Below are 21,649 nucleotides of genomic sequence, written 5' to 3'. Positions count from 1 at the left end.
CAGCCTGACCAAGACAAGGACCGGGCAGGAATCGGCTAGCTAGGTACTGTTGTCGATTTGCAAATGTACGAACGAATATTCCGTACCTGCTGTAGGGTCAAAATGCCGCGATCGCATTGGAAGAAGAAGAAAAAGAAACAAAAAGAAAGATCGCAATTCAAGCCCACCGCTAAAATAAATTCCCGTCCGGCCGAGAGAGAGAGAGAGAGAGAGAGAGAGAGAGAGAGAGAGAGAGAGAGAGAGAGAGAGAGAGAGAGAAGAAGAAGAAAAAAGCCCCAACGGCGTCTACTGTGTGTACCACGATACTACCACGGAAGCAGGCAAAAAAAAAAAAAAAAAAAAAAAAAAAAACACCCCTTGTCACCGTATGTTTGGGCGTGGGCCTTTATTAACCTAACTGTTCGCGGGAATCACCAGGTATCTAAATTATTTTTTTGTTCAAAACTATTACCACGGTCGGCAGAAGCCCACAAGTCCACACGAGCGGACACTGTAGCGGGGGATGGATTTCTTACCCTACCACTCACCACTCACTATGTATAGTACGTGGTAAAAACACATCCGCCAAGCCCCACATCATACCGTGAAAATATACCACTGTATCAAGTTGTGCTTTTTTTTGCCGGTCAACGGTATTGATCAGCCAACATGCAAACTCTAATCTTGTAGAGCCCAGGAAAACTTGTGTACTGCCCTGATTATCTAAAAGTATGTTTGGTCCTACTAAGGAGGATACTCAACCATCTCGGCGCGAATAATAGCGGGTAAGCGACTTGGAATGACTACCTACATTTGGTTCAGATTCCTTTGCGCTAATTCAAGAGTCCCGGAAAGGGGGATATTTCTTTGTGTAGTTCAAATCCAAATCTGCCAGAGCCAAAAGCTCTACCTAGTAGGTAGGTATGTATGTATATCGACAAGACTTTCTAGGCCCTAAAGTCTTGCCATAAAGAAACCTATTTTGGCAAGAGTCAAGACTCGTACTTTGGCAAGGAACAAGGAAGGACAGGCGAGCAGACTCGAGATTGAAGATATTTGACCCAATATGCACGCGAAAGTCTCCCTCGTGGGCCTCTGTCAAAATCATGCAGTGAGCCAGGACATGCGCAGTAGCTAGGAAACAAAGCAGATGGATATCCCACAGCACTGAAGATGGAATAACTCTGCTGTTTTATAGGCATGATTCAGTATGAGTGAGGTATGTTGAATGCATGAGCCACCGAGGCTAGAATAGGTTACTGCGTGAAGGGTGTGTCCCCCAAAGCCTTATTTTTGTTTGTTCCAGCTTGCAGAAAAAGACTTTCCACTACTTCCGTCAATCCCAATACTGGCATAAAAGGCACATCCCTGGACATTTGATTATCCTTTCGGAAAACGCCGTTAAAAATATAGAAAAAAAAACGACCGCCAAAAAAAAAAAAAAAACTCATACAACGCCTGGAGCTATGCAGCCTTGAAATGACGTAATCACAAATTCTTGTATCCAGATATTTCCCAAATGAAAGCCAGTAATCTCAAAGTCAGTCTGCCTTATCACTGATACTCTCATTGTCCTCTCCGTCATCATTCAAAGGTTGAGAAGCGCGACTTGACGTCCTGGACACAGAGTCGGCGTCAGGGTCGGGGTCGGCAGCAACATCCGCGTCAGCATCCGAGGCAAGCACAGGAACGGGGTCGACGCAGTCGTAAAACAGCATGAAAACGCCCCCTTGCGCCATGACAACCTCTTCGGAAACGCGGGCGACGTTCTGGTCGCTTAATCTCCACCATCCGACGTCGTCTTCTTCCTGATCATCGTCGGCGGTGATGCTGCCATTCTGTGCAACCTCTGCGCTGCCTTTTGAGGTCTCTGAGTTCAAGACGTTCGACTGGCCATATGCCAGGGATGATGCCTTTCTGTCACCGCACGCGTCGTCAATGCCCTCCCCGTCCGGTGACAAATTTGGAGGTGCGCTAGCCTCACGCTTCTCACCGTCAGAGTCTCGTGTGGGTCGCGGATGTTTCCTGTAGCAGATGTAGTGGCCGTTCTCATGTCGGCCTTGATGGGTGACGACAGCCCTGAGCTCATATATGGGCCCGACGATCCTCGATGGCTGTCTGTCGCCAGCCACCATAGATTTCTTTGGGTCAAGTAGCCAACGTTCGTAATCACTGTCGCACTCCGACGGTGAGCTGGTCCCGGGCTCATTCTCGCTAGACCTTTCTTGTAAAGGTACCTCCGAATCATCCTTAGCATCCGCAGTGCTGCTCTCTGCGCTACCCAAACACCAAGGCCCGAGATCCAAGATGGCAGGGAAGCGGACCGGCGAAAAGTTCTTGTACTGTTGGCCCGTCCTCTCATCAAATACAGACCGGTTCATATGTATGGCCAGGCTCTGAGGGGCGCGGGCTATAACAAGCTGCTTCGTCTTCATGGAATTGACCTTTTGTGAAATCTTGCACCGCCCAGAAATAGTCTTTTCGTCAAAGTCGTCCTCCTCCAGTGCCTCATTGATGGCTGCGATGCGAGCGTAGGCTTCGGGAATGTCCCCCGGCTCTTTTCCGCCAGCACGGCTCCTCTCGATCAGCGTGTTAATGAGACGCTGCGCCTTGAGCAGCGTGCACTTGCCACACTCAACGCCCGGTATCGATTCGATGCTGGTATAAGCATCTAGCCTCTCATACAAGTCGTGATTCTGATTACCCATGCCCAGGCTGAGGGTGATGCTGTTGAATGGTATCATGGACAGGCCCTCGGACCAGCCACAGGATACACATGCCACACGCTGGGCCTGAAGTCCCAGCAGCGGGTTGCGCGGTGTAAAGGTCTCACTGCCCACGAGGCTGACCTTGGAGGTTGAGGAAAGGCTATGGTAGCCGCTGTCTTCACTATGCAAACTGGCGGCAGACCCGTCATCAGAAGGGGCTTTGCCTGGCGAGGGAGACGGCTCCAGGCTTTCCAGTCCAGCTGTTTTCTGCATAGATTGCGCAGCCTTGGTGATTTCCTCGTCAACCTCGTCGAGTAGCTTGTGATAGTATTCCGATGCATCTTGCTGCGTCCATGTACTCATATTTTTAAGTACTGAAGGTGTCCATAATGTGCGGCCGTTGTTGTCCGCATCGTTCAGCTGTGAGATCAGATCGCGTAAAGTAGCTGCGGGGCCCTTTTCCGGGCTGTCTCGAGAATCGGAGCCCCTAGAGTTTGTGGGGATGTTCAAGTATGCCGGCAGCGGTTTCAGAGCCGCCAGCCCCTGAAGAATGCTGTTCTGATAGCAGGAGTTGCTGATATTGCCTAGACCAGCGGGCTGGGCTACCTGGGCTTTCTTCGAGGCCCCTCCCCCTCCGATTCCTCCACCACCAAAGCCGGGCATGCGCCGCCCAACCTGCGACACGGACGCCAACAAGCCGGTCGCTCCTGAATCCACGCCTAGTATCCGCCGAAGCGCCTCGCTCTTGGCCGCATGGCTAGTTGGCTGCGCCGCAGGAGACAACATCTCCGGTCGAGGAAACACCGGGGGGTTGAGCCAGCCGTCGACTGCGAATATCAGGCGCGCCGGCGTGACGGTGACCAGGCCGTCCCAGAATATTCTGATCAACGATGGCAGGCTGATCGAAGCAGTATAGAGTACGGACAAGAGCAATATGACCAAGGGCACGAGGATGCTAGGTTCGTGCAGACGATCGAGGACTCGCGACGGGTCGTAGACGCCGGGGCCGGCTCTTGGGTCCTGCTGTCTTGAGACCCAACGCTCCTGGGAATTCATGTTGGGAGTGGACGAGGATGAAGGTTTCGGGAAGTAGTCGAAAACTTCGGGGATCTTTGGCGAACTTGTCTAGGATGGCGCAGGCTAGCGGGGGTGGGTTCTCTTTCTTCTTGGTTTTATTTCTATTTCTTAATTGTTCCCCTTTTTTTTCGGAGGTGGTTACTCCTGTTCGTTCTCAGATTATTCAATCAATGAGAGTAATAGTACTGAAATCCAAGTAAGTTCCATGACCTCGATGATAGATCAATCAAGCTGGCTGCCGTGTTTGACGAACAAGATTGTGTAGGTAGGTAGATAGAATGTTGGAAGTTTCCTTTGAGCGGAGTTGCAGACAACAGAATTCATTACGACGTAACAGCATCCTGCCCAGTGGCAGTGGAAAACCGTTCCAGTGCTTGCCGACCCTGGAAGCAAGCCACACCCCTGCAAATACGCACAGTAGTGACATGCAGGCGTGCCAAGCGCACGGGTTTGTCACTGTCTAATGTCGTCTGGTGTGCACAGTCCGTTAACTGTGCATGTACGTTATTGCGACTCTTGGGTGAACATGGCCGCCTTATGACACCTAAAATGTTGATCCAATCCACATCTGATCGTTTCTTGAGTCCAAAACAGAGACGGAGTGTCCCGTGTCTTGCAGCCGTGCAATGAACTTAAGCCTAGTCGGTGTCCTTTGCCTTTGTGTACTGTATAAGACATACAGTAGATGACAGGCTGACATGTGTGCTCAAGTGCAGGGTAAGCCAAAAACGTCTGTGCATTACAACTCGACGCGACTCCGCATTCTTCGACCACCCTCGTCCCTGCACCACCCCCATGTCTAAAATTTCCGATAAGATAACAAAAAGAAAATTGGCGGGCGCGAACCCCACTAAGCGGTGGAAGCAGGCTCTATTTCTGCGCATCGCCGTCAAACGAAGCGCAAAGTAAACAAAGAAAAAAGAGAAAAAAAAAAGAATACGACAAAGGGGAAAATAGAAACCTTAAGAAATGGCCAAGAAAGGTAAAGCCTGTACATCAATTATAGCTCCCTTTTCCACAAAGTCGCCGCTCTGCCAAGACTAACATGGTTAACCAAAAAAAACAGCACCGTCGAAACACTCCCGAGCGGCGCGCCGGGCGACCTCGCCCAGCATCAACACGGACAAGTCGCTCAAGGAGGTGCGGCTGCCGGAGCAGTCGATAAACCAGCGACCGGCCGTGCTGGCCGCACACCACCACGCTGGCGTCTCCAAGAAGCAAAAGCACCGCAAGAGCCATATGACGTCCAAGATGCGCCGACGCCAGGAGAAGAGCATGGACCGCGCCGAGGCTGTCATGGACCGGACGGCCAAGAAGACGGAGAAGAGCTTCGGCCAGGCCAAGACGGTCGAGGGCAGGAGGAAGGCTTGGGACGACATCAACGCCCAGGCTCTGGGGGCGGAGAAGGGGGAGAAGAAGTCCAAGAAGCAGCTCGAGGCCGAGGCGGAGCAGGCAGAGGTCGACAAGTTCTTTGCAAAGGAAGACGATGATGCGGCCATGGGCAACGCTCCGGTCGACGGGGTCGTGTCAAAATTCGATGCGATTTCTGAAAGTGCGCAACCAGCAACAACAGCAACAAGCGACGATGACGAAATGTTGTGATTTTTTTACCGAGTGTGTTTTTTTTCTTCTTTGGTTCGGATATATTGGGCTGGAGCTTCGGGCGGTGACTTGCACCAAGAAAGCATACATGACGGCGTTAACGGTTGGCTTACTGGGGTACAATCTGCCACTTATGGACATTAAATGCATCAGTAATGAAAGAATCATGACCACGCTTCGGCTATGTCTTTATCGACCGTTTCCACCATGATACTGGATCAGCACGCCTCTACCATGGCCACTCCCCTTGGCGGCCACGGTCACCCCATCAATGCTAATACTGGCAAATCCATCATCACTGTCAGGCATAACGTCAGGCAGATCACGCCAAATCTCAACCTGGGCATGATCCCGTAAAGCCATACCAGCGACCCTTTTCGCCTGCTCCAAGTCGCCAACCTCAAAGAACACCACCCGAGGTCGCAGCTGCTCTCGACACATGTCCAGCACTCGCGCATAGAAGACGTCCTCGGGCCTAACTGTGCCGTACAACCCGCCTAGGTCCCGCTCCTCTGGGACGTTGGCGTTCCTCGGCTCAAAGTTCCTCACGGATCGGGTCGTGTCGCGTGCGAAACCTGCCTCTGATATGTAGGGCGGGTTGCAAGTCACCACATCCCAGCTGCCGTCCTCGGCCAGGCTGCTTGCTGTGTGAGCATCCTCGACGGCGAAGACGTCCAGCTTTTGGAACTGTGCCTCGCAATTTCGCAGGAGCTCCCCGTTATGGGCGGTATTGTCTCGGGCTAGGCGTAGAGCCCTGGGGGAGATGTCGACGCCGCGGACCTCACTCACCAACCCACGTCGAGCCAGACGAGACCCCAGCAGGAGAGGGATGCATCCGGTGCCGGTGCATATATCAAGGATTCGGAGCCCGCCGCGATTTATCACATCATGGGGAGATCCCAAGGCGGGCAGTACCCCTGAACGGATTTGATCCGCCAGATGGATTGTATAGGCCTCGGTTTCTGGTCTGGCTGCAGGGTTAGGTGGGGCACAAACACAAAGTAATGGGTATAGAAGCAAAATAAAAGCGAATTATTAAAAAACCGATAAGACCACACTGCCGGTCACTTACTCGCACGTACCTAGGAATCAACACGCCCGGCCTGCATAGTATGTCCAAGTTCCCAAAGGGCTGCGTGCCTAGCAAATACTGTAAAGGCTCACCGAGGCCTCGGCGCATACAAAGGTGTCTGACTATAATATGGCGATGTCGTCGATCATGGTATCGGCCGGTTTCCGGCGCAGGTAAAGATTGGACATGGTCGCGGATCCACCGTAGCTCATTCAACGCCGAGGGAATGTCTCTGCATACCGGGAGAAGCCTTGCCAAATCCGGGGATATTTGACTGGCTTTCCATAGCAGTGATGGACGAAGCCGTGGCATGAGCGCGCCCAAGGACTGTATGTCGAATGCTGGTTGCTCTGATTTGATATTATCGATTATTTGATATGCATTGTTGACTATCGAGTTAGGTTTTATTCTCAGTTTTGACCACTGCAAACAATTACGTACATTGATACCGTGCGGTAATCTTAGATAAACACAGTACTTATTAACAGGGGCCTTTTGGTGCGGTCACAGCAGTTGGGGTTGCATCAGAATACTAGTCTAGGTGATTAAAACAGCAAAAAAAAAAGAAAAAAAAAGAAAAGAGAGTTCTGAAGTGGTGCATGGTGCAGAAAATATAAAATTCATTCATTCATTATATATACATTTCTATGCCTTGGTGATCTTGGCACGCTCGCCATAAGCCTTCGTGGCGTAGTCACCAGCGTGGACGATAAGGTCCTGAGGCCTGTAGTCAAGCTTGCCGCTAAGGTAGCTCTCCAGGATGGCCTTGGTACCATCAGCGTAGCGCTTCTGGGCGTCGAGCGAAGTACCCGACATGTGAGGGACCATGGCATTGCCACCACCGAAGGGGTTCTTGGCATAGCGGAGCGGATGGTCCTTGGGGGCGGGCTGGGGGAACCAGACATCACCACCGTATCCGCGGAGGTGACCAGTCTTGAGAGCCTCGGCAACGTCCTCCTTGACGACGATGGCGCCACGGGCGGTGTTGACGAGCCATGAGCCTATTGAGTCGAGACATGTTTAGTATGTGCTAAGCTGGCCCTACCGGGGCGTTGCCGGTTACACTGGATTCGGTGACACTTACCCTTCTTCATCTTGGAAATGAGGTCCTTGTTGAACAAGCCGCGAGTCTTCTCGTGCAGGGGGCAGTTGATGGTGACAACGTCACATTGGGCCAACATCTCCTCGAGGTTGTCGACGCGACGGCAGCCAATCTCCTTCTCAACCTCAGGGGCCAGGGGCTGGTAGTCGTAGTAAAGCAGCTCCTTGCAGTCGAATGGCTTAAGACGGCGCAGGACACGCTCACCGATACGACCAACAGCGACGGTACCGACAACCTTGCCCTCGAGGTCATACTCATTCTTGGCGGCGCCAGCAACGTCCCACTCACCGGCCTGGATCATCTCGTGGGCGGGGACAAAGTTACGGACGAGGACCAAGATGGTCATGAGAACGTGCTCGGCAACCGAGACGACGTTGGAGCCGGTAACCTCAGCGACAGTGATACCGCCATTGGTCTTGTTTGCGGCGTTCAGGTCGACGTGGTCGGAACCGATACCAGCAGTGACGGTGAGCTTGAGCTTCTTGGCGCGAGCCAACCTCTCAGCAGAAAGGTATCCAGGGTGGAAGCTGCATTGTGTTGTCAGATATTTGTGGGGTTCTTATTAAATGTTTCAGGGTGCAAACAAGAAGCTATCAGAGTGCAACTTACGGGGTGGTGATGATGATCTCGGCATCCTCCAACTCCTTGTCGAAGGTCGAGTTCTCACCGTCCTTGTCCGAGGTGGTCACCAACGTGTGCCCTTGGTCCTCGAGCCACTTGCGGATACCGAGCTCGTTCTCGGTTGTTCCAAGAAGCTCAGGAACCTGATTCGGGTACGCGATCCAAATTAGCATGCACTCTCAAGGCTTGGCAAAGCTTTCATAGCTCAAAACATCAAGTGCGTGCCCCGCAGACATGATCGGGTCTGGGTGGCCAGGTTGTTCGGATCATCCCAGGACCTCGATTGAGGCCATTGGCTGTTTTCCAATCCCGACATATCGCCGCCGATCTAGCATGCCAAGGGACCCCCGCAGTGTCGTCACCGAGCTACCCCACAACCCGTTGCCTCTTCCTTGTCAACATGCCAAGCAAACCCTATAAGCGTTGCAGTACAGGCACCCGACGGTCTGGACTCGGAGCCAGGGCTGAGCAGACTGACATTGGAGTCTTTGGAGAGGATTGAGGGGGTGTGTGAGGCAGTCTGCAGCTGGCGGAGTCAAGAGCCCTGCTATCATGCTTCTTCTTGGCGGGATATAGGATAATAAAAAAAATAAAAATAAAAAATAAAAAACCAGAGAGGGGTAACCAATGGGAAAATTGACACTTACATCCTTGGCGTGCTGTCCGCCGTCGTAGAGAACCAAAAGAACTTTGACCTTTTCGCGTTGGGTTGTCAGCATACGAAAGGACGAACCAGTCGACAACAAGCTGCTTGTCCTCGTGGCGGCCGCGGGCCTCAGGAGAGTTGTGGATTTGGCCTGGCCGCGAGCGGTGGCAGTCGAGAGGGAACGGGAAGCAGCACTGCTCTGAAAAGCTCGAGAGCGTGAAGCAAGGGGACCAAGCGAACGCGCGAGGGATCGTGAGGAGGCTAATAATACCATTTTGAAAGAGTTGCTGGGAAATCAATGTCCCAGGCTTGTGGTATCTGGAAGCAAAGAACGGGCTATGCGATGACAAGTAGCTGTCAGAACAGGCAGAAAACCCAACCAGGAGTTCTCGGGCTGATTGAAAAAGGTGTGTGAAGGATGATTGAGGTGATGGGAAAGAAAGGAATACCTACATGTTCTGGAGGGTCGGATGTCTTAATATTTATGCTGATGGTCAAGGGCCCTGTCGGTTGAGTCCTGGTCAGGAGTTTGTGTAGGAGTGCAAGAATGGGCAATGTATCCAAAGACCGAAGGAGAAACTACAAAGGACAGACCGGCAAGGGGCACACAGAGCAGCACGCCGAATCCCGAGTTCAAGTTGGGGCCAGACCAGCTCGTACGCAAAGAGCTGATCCCGAGAGCTAGGTAAGGTAGCAAGGCAGGTAGGCTGGCAAGGTAGGTAGGTAGGTACCTGTGCAGCCCCTTTTGCCGGCTAGTTTTGTAATTTACGTATCACTGGTACATGGATGAAATCAATCATATCATACCACTATCGGCATTGCTACCAGCTCCATACGGGATCGTCGGCAAGGAGGGGTCTGAGAGGGGTCCTGTAGAGGGGCCACGCCAATTACTTTGGTTCCTGCCATGCTTGGTGTAAGCGGGCAAATGAATTGGCTTGTTGGACTGTGCTGAGAGAAGACCAAACTCACCCCGCATCTTTTGATCCACCGACTGCGTTGGCCGGGATTCTGGTCTAGAGCCATGGGCCAGAGCCTCTATGTACATGCTTGCTAGGTAAAACCGACTACTGTACATGTACTAAAGTACCATCGGTTTCTCAAACAAATCGCCCTTCTGAAAGATAACCTCTTCCGCAGGTAGGCTCATTTGAATATACAAGTACATCCAGAACACCGTGCCGTGCCGTACCTATGTCGTTGTGGGTTTCGGGTCAACGTGCAAAGCAAGTCTCCAAAATTTACTCGATAGCAATATGTGGAGAAGATGACAAAAGAGGTTCAGAGATTTTGTACCATACTCCTTAAAAGCAGAGTAGGGATTGAACCAACCTTTTGCCAGTGGCATTAGTCGACGGGGGCCTACCCATACTAGGTACGCACCCTACCACGTAGCGTGAATCTTCGGATGGAGTGATGCTTTTCAAGTCTAGTCTAGAATGAGCTGCTCTTGGCGTCTCGCGACCTGATAAGGTAACCGGGGTACCTACCTCACCTTACCCTACTTCACATACTGTAAAACGATGGCAGAATATCTGACACCGTTTGTTTCTTTCTGCTAAGCGCCAGTGTCACCTTGTTTCTTTGGGTTTCCCCTCACGCCGAGAGGCCAGAATATGTCGTACTATACGTGGTAAGCTCATGGACCCATCCAGCCCGACGCTTGCTGGCGGCTGGTAATACTGGCAACCGATGCTGATGCCCCAGTGCTTCTAATGGGACTTCTATTCCTTGGTTGATATTCAGCGGCTTCACACAATGACGTCTCATAGCTATTGAGCGAATATTTTGCCATGTTATACCAGAGAGAAATTGCGAAAAAGTGACATCCGCAGGACCCGTCACTCAGGTTTACTTACGCAAGTTTGACGTGATTCGTTTGTGGGTTTTGGGGTAAGTAAGGTATTTACCTAGGTACCTACCTTGCCTACTTAAGCTACCTGGACCCATGCTGGCCATGAAAAGCTCAGCCTCAAGCTGTCATGTTACGTTAACGCGTGGGTCGGATTTAGGTGCAGCACCCTCGCTTGCCCCACAAGCGCCCCTCATTCCAAAGGTCAATTGACAACAACAAACTCAGGAGGAAGCCGAAACTCGGCGGAATTCATTCGGCGAACGCTCGGCATGGGCCATTCATTCATTTATACCACGTATGTTGAAGTATCGGGTCGTGGGTACAAGCCGGAACCCGGGTAAGGGTGGGACTCATACTTTTGATAGGCATGCTCAACTTGATGACACGACACTGGCTCCATCGAGTTGCAAATTCCCTCTGGAAACTAGACCGCCTGGCGCGCAGAACACGTGCGGTATGTTCAAAGAATATTCTTGCTCATGAGCTACGGAACTTCTCACACACTGGCTGGATACATATCTTACGTATAGTTACTTCCATGGGTATATAAGCAGGGCCGGGCTGCCTACCTCACCCCAAGACTTTGCACGATTTACTTCTGTCAATCAGTGAGAGTTTGAAGTGTCTCTTATATATTCATCCACAATGCATGGATGGATTGATATTTTGGTTGGGGGAAAAGGGCAACGACTCGTGACAAGCGATCCGCGATCGTATTTTGGTCGGATCGTACTGCCTCAATTCGCAGCACAAACCTTGTGAACTTTTCCAATGCTACCTGACTAGCCAACTGCCAACCATTTAGCAGTCTTCTCCACCTTCATCCTGTCCTCTATTTCTTCCCTTCCCTTGCTGTCCGGGCAGGTAAGGAAGGTAACAAACACAGTGCTATGGTGGCTATACGACGCAAAATGTTCCTTCTTTCAAAATCGACCTAATTATACCTTGCAAGCGGCAAAAGATCCTAGTTCAGGCACGCCATTAGCATTTCTCTCGCCGCCGCCTTTGGGATCTGCTGAACCATTCCCAGCACAGGACTGGAGCAGAGGCCTAGCTGACGACACTAATGAACATTGGAACGTTTATTAGGCCCACGCACCGATGCGTAGGCTGAACCTTAAAGCTAAAAGCGTTTGACAGTGGCATGTGGTTTACCAGATAAACGCGCAATTACCCACATATTGAACAACAAAAGGAGAACCCACTAACCCAGAGATTGACCGCGGGGCTGCTGTCCCTTGTTTGTGAAAAGCCAAGCTGTTATTTTCCGCGCGGCTCATTTCTACAACCCCCGGTACACCATGCTGCTACCCTGCACCGCGTTGCGTACGGTACTTCGTATTTTCGTCTTGGCACGCCTTGCCTGGCCGTATCGTGTGGAACATTACTGAAAACCGAGGAACAAGAACAGAAACAAGGGTTTTTTTTTTGACGGTCAACTGATCGCGTATCGATTTCCAGACACCAACATGGGGACTTGATAGCGGTGGCGATGGCGACGAGCTCATTACTGGATTCATCCATATCGGGTGCCAATCGTCAGCAAACCCCGGAATTCATGTTGGCACTCGCAGCAAGCAAGGGATACGATTTCCATCACAAAATTGATGGGGTCGACGGGGGGCTCCCAAGGCTCCCTCAGCGTGTCACGATGCAATCCTCAAGATTACCCAGGCTACCAAGCAAAAGCCCAGACCCAGACCCAGACCCAGAATGGCCCAATGCCCTGGTGTATGGATTGATCGATGGGCGTGACCAGGATACAGCCGACAAGGGTGTTACCATATTCACGGGACGGAAGTGCGTCTCGCCTTTGGATATCGTCTGTCGCTCGCCAGGCTTGTTACGAGCCGAGCCAACTTCCCGTGTATACGTGTTCGTTGCATCACAGTCGGTCACATAATCATGAACATCATCGTAGACGTCGACCTTCCTGAAGTGGGAATTGCATAGCACTGGCAAAATTCACTTCCATGGAATTGTGGAGAAAGATGAGCCAAAGTCTTGAATCCCTTGCATCAGAGTTAACACTCCTGTTTTTCTTTTTCTCCTAGACTATTGATTCTTCAAAGACAAGCATGCTTGAAACATACGGTCCTGTCTTGCCTGTCTAGGTACAGCACAGAACACATGACCAAGATGAGATGCTTCCTCCATGTTCGCCAATCCCCGCTTGGCATTGGTTCAGTCTAGCGACGCCAACGGGACCCCCTTCCTTTAGGGCTCTGTCGCCTCGAAAGTTTGTGTTGCATGAAAAAAGGGGCGTTCCCTTACAATACAACGCAAAGAAGTTGCCATGCGGGAACGCTCGCTGCGTAACGGCGTTTGACATCACTGCTTTTTTTCTTCTGTTTCTCGATCGTCACTTATAGCCTATCTTAGGTTAGTAGTCGGTTTCCCTTGCTTCAAGGCTGCATTAGGCTCGCACAAGCGTCGACGTTACGGCGAGGAATCGCGGGACCTTACCGGGATTGCTTGATTATCCTTTGTCTCGCCACGCGAGAAGGACTGCCGCCAAGAACATTAAACTACCGCTAAGAGACAAAGGCAGATGCCAGAATACAAAGTCTTTGTTCACAGGGGGTTCTCCACCCCGGAGCTTCTATCGATGGCGGTAGAACGACTCGTCCAGCTAGCAAACAACCGCCGTCACAGCATCATCACAGATCTACGAGCTTGCAGTAACCAGAAGGGCCTACTATTAGCACGTGCACTGGTCTGGAGCTGCGAATGCCAGTGCACCCATTTGACACGGCGTTATGAACCAGTAAGGCATCCCTATCTCAAGTGGCAGTCTACAGCCTCTGTTCACGTAGCATGAACTTAGATCCGTCTTTCATCCATTCGCTCGTAGTGCCTGGTGAGTTCGAAGAGTAGTCGAGTCAACTAAGTCACTTGGCGAAAACGTGCTGTCGATAGACATGACGTTGCATATTTCTGGGGAAAGCTCTGGAAGTTGTGTACCAAATCTTACTTTGCCAATCTTCAGCTGAAATCTGCCCAGGGGCTATAGAAAGGAAGATGTGCACTTCGACTGACGCCACCATGACTGGAGCTATCACAGCTTTCCTTTGCTATCACCAACGACCGGACACTAGACCGGGGGAGGCTTTTTGCCATGCGCACTCAGCGCATTGGTCTGACTGACTGCCGTAGCCTGATCAACCGACAAAGTCTTTGTTCTGGACCTCATGGGGTGGGTACAACGGAGGGGGTACGTTCGAGGGACAATGAGTTTGTTCGAGTGTCAATACCATTGCTCTAGGTGGAACGAAGCTCGCTTCGAGGGCTGAAGCCATCGTCACTGTTGAATATAAATTCACCTCTCGTCCCCTCTCTTCCTCTCCATACTTTTGCTAATGGACAGACACAATTCATCAATTCACTCCGGAATCAAGAAACACAAACATTATCTATCTAGCCTGTCACTGCATATCATACAACAACTTGTCTTTTTGATATTCACTCAGGCGCCAGACCCGGATATTTATTACAGCAATTCCAGCACTTGACCGGATATACGACCTTTTGATAACCCATCAATATCCCAAGCCGCAACTAGGACTGTCTAGACCTATATCAAAGCCCCCTCTTTCAGCAGCAGCAACCATGTCCTCCTCCGCAGCCCAAAACATCTACGACACGGAAGACTTCTTCCACAACTACGCCCAGCTCCCCCGCATGAAGCAGGGCCTGGCCGGTGCCTCCGAGTGGCCCCTTCTCTACCGCATGCTTCCGCCCGTCGCCGGGCGCCGGGTTCTCGACCTGGGGTGCGGCGACGGCATCCTCAGCCTCTGGGCGGCCAGCGAGGGCGCCGCACAGGTCAACGCGTACGACATCTCGGTCAACATGCTGCAGCGCGCCCGCGAGAAGGCCGAGGCCCTCTTCGCTGCCGGTGACGACAACCGCAACAAGAACAAGAAGCCGCCAGTGTTTGCGCGCATGGACCTCGAGGACGTCAACCTCGACATGCCAGACGGCTCCGTCGACGTCTGCATCAGCGGCCTGGCCCTGCACTACGTCTCCAACTTTGACGCCCTCCTGAGCCGCGTCTTTAGGGCCATGAAGCCCGGCGGCTCCTTTGTCTTTTCCATCGAGCACCCAATGTACACGGCCCCCGTCGTCCCCGGATTCCGGCCCATGGTGGAAGACGCTGCCGCCGCCGATGCCGCCGTCTCTTCCCAGAATGCGACAGGCAGTAGCAGCGGCCAGGGGTCGGCGGCACAAGATAGTGGTTCCAAGTTCTTCTGGCCCGTCGACAGCTACTTCTCCGAGGGCCAGCGCGAGGTGACCTGGCTCAACGGCGGCGTCCAGAAGCAGCACCGCACCATGGCCAGCTACTTCAACATGCTGGTCGCCGCCGGATTCGTCGTCAAGGACATGGCCGAGTGGGGATCGACCGAGGACGCCCGCCGCAAGCACCCGGACTGGCCCGAGAACGTCTGCCCGCGCTTCCTGCTGCTGGCCGCTCAGAAGCCTGCCGCCCTTGAAGAGCCCGCTTCCACCCCTGCCAGGTTGTAAAGAGGTTGACTCTGCAATTTAGGCCGGTGAAAACAGGGAAGACCCGGGCACCTGAATGGCGCGCTTGGAGTTTTTGGTACCGGTGTGGGCTGAGGGCCTTACTAGGAGCGAATCGTTAGCCGTGTTTTGTTTTCCTGCAATATTTTACTAGCGACGTCAAGGTTGGGCTACTGATTTAGCGATTCTTTTGCAACCCAGAAAAAATTGTATGATTATTTTGCTGCTCTCATTATACCTAAACCTTTGGCAATTGATTCTTTATAAACTAGCCCATTGACCGAGTGATGCCCAAAAAAAAAACCCCATGCCAGACGTGATTCAATCCATGGTTACACCACAATGATTGTTAACAATCAGCAACAGATTTGGTGCGGCGCAAGTTTTCGAGCTGCAAGTAGTCGATATAATGTAGTTCATGCCAAGTCCAATATGTATATATGTTTGAATACACTCTACATCTAGAAGGGCAGCAAATGCCAATGCGACTCTAACCCCGCGCTGCTATGACGGGAGGAAAAGGAGAAAGGATAAGTCTATGAATCGGTGGAAAGAGTAGGGGAAATGCAAATAATAAGGTCAACCCGATGTATGTGCATATAAAAAAGATCTGCGATGAAAAGTATCCCGCACACAAACAATTCGCTCAACTCCAGAGGCTAGACTATGCGGAGACCGACATCATAAACAAAGCATAGAATATCTTACACCCCGTAAGGAAATCAAAGGTCAATGAGGCTGTTCCTCGCCGGCGCCTGTTGACTATACGCTGGCGGCGGAGGTAACGAATGCTGACCATTGCCACCTGCGTTCGCAGTGGATGGGGCAGCAGCAGCAGCAGCAGCAGCGGGAGCACTGGTGTTCCATTGTGCTGCCTTGGCCATCATCTTGGGGAAGAACTGCTGAATAAAAGACTCGGTGTAGTAGCTGTGATCTGAGTTGTGTGGCTGGACTAAATTGTGCGCAAGCTCGTGGGCGATGACAACCCACCACCACGTCGTGGCCTCGGTTCTGCCGTTGCCAGACCCCATCCGTTCAGCATGCAACTGAAGGAAGAAACGCAGGTTACAAAACACACTTCCGTTGCTGTTAAAGGCAATAGTATTGCCTCGTTCATCGTAGAAGATGTGCAACACTGTCGGAGCGAGGCCATAAATAGTCCCAATGTCGCGGAGTACGCCTTCAAACGTCGTGATGGATCGACTGTGAGCCTCGAGAAACTTCCCTTGGTCCATAGACAAGTCATTGGCGACAAAGACGCGCATCCCTTGGGGAGCATCAGCCACGAATCTGAGGTCATGTGCAGCCGTGCTGTCACAGTACGATGCTTGTTCTTTCACCTCGTTGGTCTGCGGTGGTGAAAACAGTGTCCTCGAGTCGTGCGCCCTTGTCGAGTTGATGGCATTGAGAAGATTCTGCTGAACGACTGCGGGAGAAGTGACACGCCCGTCGTCCTTTGGAGGTTGTGAGGGACCGGGGGCGCCGCCTTCAGACCCGGTTTGCGGCGCCGGAACCTTTGGCTGGTCTATCAGGTTCTGCAGTTGCTTATGGCCCTCATCATTCTCTCGGTCAAAACCCAACCGTTTGGACCAGTTCGAGAAGAGTCCCTGACCTTTCTTGCGTGTGTCCTGGGGAGGAGGGAGTGAATGTGGGGGACTGTCGGGCGAGTCGACCGCAAAGGAGCCAGGCATTTGGGGCTCAGGGGTTTTGGGTCTTTGATTTCTAGCTGCGGCCTCTGCCTGGGCTGCCCCAGACTGACGCCACTCCTGCTCCCGCTCGCGAATGCGCTGCTGCTCCTCCTCGAGTGCCTTTCGTCGCTCCTCCTCTGCAATCCTAGCCTCTGCCGCTTTTGCTCGTAGGATACGGTCCACATTGTAGCCGCGTGCACGAAGGTCGAGTAGATCTAGCTTTAGGAATGGCTCGAAGAAGAAATAGGCTTGCTGGTTCGGGCGTGTCAGCAACAGGTGGCATACCGCTTGGCCGACCTGGTACATGTCAGGGCGCCCTTCTGCAGCAACATAGAGGACCCATCCGTTGCGAGTCTGTACACTAGCTGCAGATCGCTTTTCCATATGAGACTGGGTTTGACCACGAAGTGATCTTCGAAGCGCGACGTTTCGAACAACCTCAACCATCAGGTTCTTCTCGAGCCATTTCACGTCATGCTTGATGGCATGATTGTTGGTTTTGGTGTACTCGTATAAGAATAACTTGGAGCGCTCCAGAACGTGCTTGCGCAGCCAAACCGCCCCTTCTTGCTTCTCACTGTGAGGTCCGACTTTCAGATCTTCCTGAACTAGATTTCCTAGCATCTGCGATCCAAGCGCAAGATAGAAGCTTTCCAGTGCATCCTCCTCGGGCGCGCACATCAACGAGTCCTTGAAAAGTCGGTAACTGATATAATCGTCCACGACCACGATCTGGCCAGGAGCGGCCAGTTGATATTGCTTGATGGGTGCCTCGTCTTCATCGGCATCGATGTCCTTGCTTGATTTTGTGGATGCAATCTCCTTGGAGGCCAGTAGGAAAGCAGACACCTTCATCTTGGCCCAAAGCTCCCTATCTCTCTTGATAGTGGCCATGTCCTCGGCAAGAGTCCTCAGTAAATTGAGGTACTTTTCAGGGCTTTGCAAGATGCTGAGAAGGCGAGCGGGTTCGCTGCACGCCATCTGAGCAATTTCAGGTTTCGTCGGCTCGCTCTTGGCGCCGCACTTGAACAAGAAGGCATTGGCGTCGGAGCCGAAATCGACAAAATCGAATATGTCGCTGTAGGTAGAGGAGCCTCCCAAGTAACAGTTTTGTGGCTTGAGCATGACTACAATGCTGCTTCCCTTGAGACTACCCCGTTCAGTCCTCGTCACAGGTACGATGTTGGAATCTCGGAGTTTCGCCAGATGGTTCCCACCTAGGTCGCCTAGCCGAGTCGCAAAGTACCTGAACAGCGTCATGGCCGACTGCCGGTCGTGAGGAGGCTTGGTGACGAGTTTGCTCACGCATACCGTTATCGGAGGATCCCTAGTCACACCAAACTTGCTTGCGTGAACTTGCAGGTTCTTGGCGATAATGTTGAAGCCCAATACGGCGCCCCCCTCATCCGCGTAACACTCAGATGGTGAGACCAACGCTTTCTCATTACCTTGAATAGGTAATATTGCCCTTTTGGTCGCCCCAATGTTAAAGGATGCATAACCGTTGATGTGGTGATTGGCAATGAAGTAAGTCATTGAGCTAGCCCTCATAGATGGGTCATCCGAAGCCATCATCTCGACAAGCTCAGGTACTGAAGGATGGGGCCTCAGACCCAGACTGAAGAGAAATCGTCCCTCCGGGCTGCTCGGCCTGAAGCTCCCAGGCGGACCTGGCCATTGAAGGATTGGTAACTTCAGAGTGCGTAATGTATCCTTGGGCTCAAAAAGTTCCGAGACCTTGAACAGCTGATGCGTTCCCTTGGTGGGCTCCATGCCTGCTGGGCCTGCCTCGGCCGGGCAAATTTTCGACTCCTTGAGCCTCCTCAGATCTTCTGGCGGAATATCATCTCTGACTGAGGCAAGATACTTGATAAGTTCCATATGACTCCATTTCGACGAACCCTCTTTTTCAGGGGTAAGGAGGCGCGTGAAGATGGTCTCGAGGTCCAGCGTCTTCCTGACACCTATCGCCACCAAGAACTTGTCCTTGACTCCTTGACATCCCTGAACAATCGGCAGATCGTCAAAAAGCTTCACGGTGGGGAAAAAAGACTCTGACGGCTTCTTCATCCCCATCTTTGTGGGTACAACGGTTTTGTTCTGCAACAAAGAGACGACAGAGTTCCTGGACGGCTGGCTCAAGTTCTCCCAGTTCTTGGATAGCACGACGAGAATTTGCGCCGCAAATTTGGCCGACTTGGTAATGTTCTGTTCATCGTCCTTAGAGCCGGCACTCTCAAGCAGATACCTGAGCCAAGGCACAATCTCCAGCTTTTCCCACCCAAGCATTTCCAGATGCGCAGCGGGAATATTGCAAGTCAGCGCATAAGGCAAGGTCGTTGGTGGGAGCGGTAGGCTCGCTGGAATCTTGTTGGCGCTCAGATAGTTCCTTATGGTGGTCAACGCAATGACTTCGCCCTGGTCACCACCTTCACTGATGGTCGCGATTGCTACGTCTAGCAGGGTCTGTCTGCTGGGAGGATCCAACTCGCCAGTGACGGCTCGTTTGCCTGCCCAAGTTAAAAAGTGAACGAGCTGATCTTTATTGAGGGCTTTTGCCTCCAACTCTTTGCGAATGTCTGTAACAGTTATCTCATCGATCAAACCGTACTCTCGCAACTCTCTTACGAATGGCGCCTCTTCCATTTCCTTGATAATGATAGGGATGCCGTCTACGAACTTTGCCAGCTCATCAGACCCCATCCGCACCTTCGTACTGAGAAGTACGCCGCGACTCGAGAATACCTCGATATAGGCCTTCTTGAACGCGGTCCAGAATGACTCCTTGATAATTTGAGCGACATATTGGCTCGGAGTTGAATCTCTGAATGTGTATGTCTCGAGTATGTGTAGCGCTTCCGGGATGAACTTTGATATGTCTGCAGTAGTGATCTGTGCTCCATTAACCGCCCTCTGTACCTTTGTTTGCAAATCGGCCATCTCTGTTGAAAATGCTAGTCGCGTCATGATACCTGCAACGCGAAGCATCTCAATGTTCCAGCTACGCACCCATCGAGCGTTGAGATCGATGGCCTCACGTTCCACAGTTGGTATGACAGAAGGCGCTGAGATGTGCATGCCACCACCAGTAGTTTGGGTGGTGGGAAAGCCAATGAAGATTTTACCCCCGGGTTTCTTGCTAGGTAGCACGGAAGTAAAAACGTCCACGGTGTTCTTTGAGTCATCGTTAGAGTTCTTCGATGCTTGGGCTTCGTCATATGAAGACGTCAATATTGAGAGCTTTGTGGTTCTCGGTGGGGGCTTTTTAGTCGCACGTTCCAGTTCGGCTGCGAAAGATGTTGGTACACTGGTAGTAATTACTGCGGAAGTAACCCGAAGGAAGACACTCGAGGTTGAAGTGATTGTCAAGTCCTCAACCACAGGCTCAGATGTCTGCTTTTCTTCCTTGGCTTGCTTCCCACGAAGGCCGCTCTGTGACGCCGACGAAGTGAGACGGCTGAAGAAGCTTCGGAGAGATGGCATGTCTGATGAGTTAAATCCATATGTGTCATTGGATTTCGCCGCAGATGCAGCCTTGGGCTTCCAACCGAGCACACTCATGGCTGTTGCGTCGATTTGGGTACTGACGCGTTCCACAGTGGTGAGTCGCATGAGCCCATCCTTAGTCCTAGTCTCGAGCTCACGAGGGATGGGGACTTCAATACTGGGGGAGGTCTTCTTGTGCAAGGAAAGAAGCTTCCAGTCATCGATCCAGAACTCTATGCGTTGAAGAGCGACAAACGTCAAACTTGTAGCCAGGAATTGTGCTACGGAGAGAAGATTCGGTAGTGCAGTGGTGTCGTTGCGGTAGTCAAGAACAAATGTAGTTTCTCCATTGCCCTGACCCTCTGGCAGCTGCAGTTTCCTTGTAAAAAGGGCATTCCCTTTCCAATAGAATGCCATAGCCTCATTGCCGGAGCTGATGAATGGTGACTCGCAGTCTGCAAAAACACTGTAGAAACCTACTCCGAACGCTCCGATCTTGGTTTCGTCGGGGTTACCCTCGGCAATACGCTTGAGGCGAGCCCAATCATTTTTGTTGAACGGTTGTCCATCGTTTGTCACCAGCAGCCTCCTCAGTGTGTGGTTCGTGATGACGTGTTTCAGAAGCTCAGTCTGGTTCGTGGTTGCTGGCAAGGGTACAGATGTAGATGGGTGCGTCTCCCACTTGACCTTGACAGTCGTGGCTTGCGCGTCGGCAGCATTCTGTATCAGTTCTCGCAGTGTCGTCCACTCGCCAGAATATCGCGCCAAAACTTTGTCGATCAGGGCGCGGGTGTCGACAGTCACAGCCTCCTCGTCCTCGCCGTGCTGGAGGGCGGCGTCCCTCAGCTTCGCATAGTCCATCTTGATATCGGATTCGTAATGTTGAAGTTGTCGGTGGGACTTTGTTAGCACATTGTTGAGCCTTCAAGATACCCGTCGGTAGGTTTCCAATTGAGGACTGATTGATATAAGAACAGGAAGTTAAGATGTTTAAGGATCATGCGGCATGCCAGAGTGGCGATGCTTTCTTCAGCAAGCCCGCCTGAGGCGAAGGCGTAATTACTAAGCTCTTTGATTGGCCTTCCGTTCCCGCGGAGCCTAGTGGTCAGCCTGAAAAGAATAAAACAGTGACACCCAACAGGCACTCTGTGGCTGGGCAAAAGGTCGATCACAAGGCAGCAGTCCTGCAAAGGTCAAGCTGACGTTGAGGACAAACAAAGACGCCAACACGACCAGTTTCAGTCCCAAGCTCGTTCGGAGTAAAGTAGGTTGCATGACGCCTGGGGTACCCAGGC

General features: G+C 52.0%; 8 protein-coding genes across 8 annotated transcripts; 2 read left to right on the top strand and 6 right to left on the bottom strand.

The window, feature by feature from the left end:
• Positions 1-1,050: 1,050 nt before the first annotated feature.
• MGG_04031 (uncharacterized protein) lies at positions 1,051-4,068 on the bottom strand. Its single transcript, XM_003719765.1, has one exon. It carries the CDS (start codon positions 3,741-3,743, stop codon positions 1,521-1,523), a length of 2,223 nt encoding a protein of 740 aa, XP_003719813.1. The 5' UTR covers positions 3,744-4,068; the 3' UTR covers positions 1,051-1,520.
• A 519-nt stretch (positions 4,069-4,587) lies between these two features.
• Positions 4,588-5,541, top strand: MGG_04032 (uncharacterized protein). Its single transcript, XM_003719764.1, has 2 exons — positions 4,588-4,746; positions 4,831-5,541. Exons 1-2 carry the CDS (start codon positions 4,734-4,736, stop codon positions 5,364-5,366), a joined length of 549 nt encoding a protein of 182 aa, XP_003719812.1. The 5' UTR covers positions 4,588-4,733; the 3' UTR covers positions 5,367-5,541.
• Positions 5,542-5,555: 14 nt separating this feature from the next.
• MGG_14921 (uncharacterized protein) lies at positions 5,556-6,724 on the bottom strand (the record flags this gene model as incomplete). The annotated part of the gene is made up of 3 exons (XM_003719763.1): positions 5,556-6,333; positions 6,449-6,560; positions 6,679-6,724. 3 exons carry the CDS (start codon positions 6,722-6,724, stop codon positions 5,556-5,558), a joined length of 936 nt encoding a protein of 311 aa, XP_003719811.1.
• Positions 6,725-6,874: 150 nt separating this feature from the next.
• On the bottom strand, positions 6,875-9,292 carry MGG_04034 (formate dehydrogenase). The gene is made up of 4 exons (XM_003719762.1): positions 8,809-9,292; positions 8,150-8,304; positions 7,523-8,067; positions 6,875-7,439 (listed from the first exon to the last, which is right to left on the bottom strand). The coding sequence occupies exons 1-4, from the start codon at positions 9,079-9,081 to the stop codon at positions 7,084-7,086; spliced, it is 1,329 nt and encodes a 442-aa protein (XP_003719810.1). The 5' UTR covers positions 9,082-9,292; the 3' UTR covers positions 6,875-7,083.
• Positions 9,293-10,403: 1,111 nt separating this feature from the next.
• On the bottom strand, positions 10,404-10,757 carry MGG_17706 (uncharacterized protein; the record flags this gene model as incomplete). The annotated part of the gene is made up of 2 exons (XM_003719761.1): positions 10,404-10,579; positions 10,730-10,757. The coding sequence occupies 2 exons, from the start codon at positions 10,755-10,757 to the stop codon at positions 10,404-10,406; spliced, it is 204 nt and encodes a 67-aa protein (XP_003719809.1).
• Positions 10,758-12,300: 1,543 nt separating this feature from the next.
• MGG_17705 (uncharacterized protein) lies at positions 12,301-12,819 on the bottom strand (the record flags this gene model as incomplete). Its single annotated transcript, XM_003719760.1, has 2 exons — positions 12,301-12,617; positions 12,756-12,819. 2 exons carry the CDS (start codon positions 12,817-12,819, stop codon positions 12,301-12,303), a joined length of 381 nt encoding a protein of 126 aa, XP_003719808.1.
• A 1,073-nt stretch (positions 12,820-13,892) lies between these two features.
• Positions 13,893-15,183, top strand: MGG_04036 (methyltransferase domain-containing protein; the record flags this gene model as incomplete). The annotated part of the gene is made up of 2 exons (XM_003719759.1): positions 13,893-13,896; positions 14,288-15,183. 2 exons carry the CDS (start codon positions 13,893-13,895, stop codon positions 15,181-15,183), a joined length of 900 nt encoding a protein of 299 aa, XP_003719807.1.
• A 384-nt stretch (positions 15,184-15,567) lies between these two features.
• On the bottom strand, positions 15,568-21,598 carry MGG_04037 (uncharacterized protein). Its single transcript, XM_003719758.1, has one exon. It carries the CDS (start codon positions 21,213-21,215, stop codon positions 15,903-15,905), a length of 5,313 nt encoding a protein of 1,770 aa, XP_003719806.1. The 5' UTR covers positions 21,216-21,598; the 3' UTR covers positions 15,568-15,902.
• Between the last annotated feature and the right edge of the window lie 51 nt (positions 21,599-21,649).

This window comes from Pyricularia oryzae, chromosome 6 (assembly GCF_000002495.2).
Source record: "Pyricularia oryzae 70-15 chromosome 6, whole genome shotgun sequence".
NCBI classification, from domain to species: domain Eukaryota; kingdom Fungi; phylum Ascomycota; class Sordariomycetes; order Magnaporthales; family Pyriculariaceae; genus Pyricularia; species Pyricularia oryzae.
This window is presented reverse-complemented; position numbering and strand designations above follow the sequence as displayed.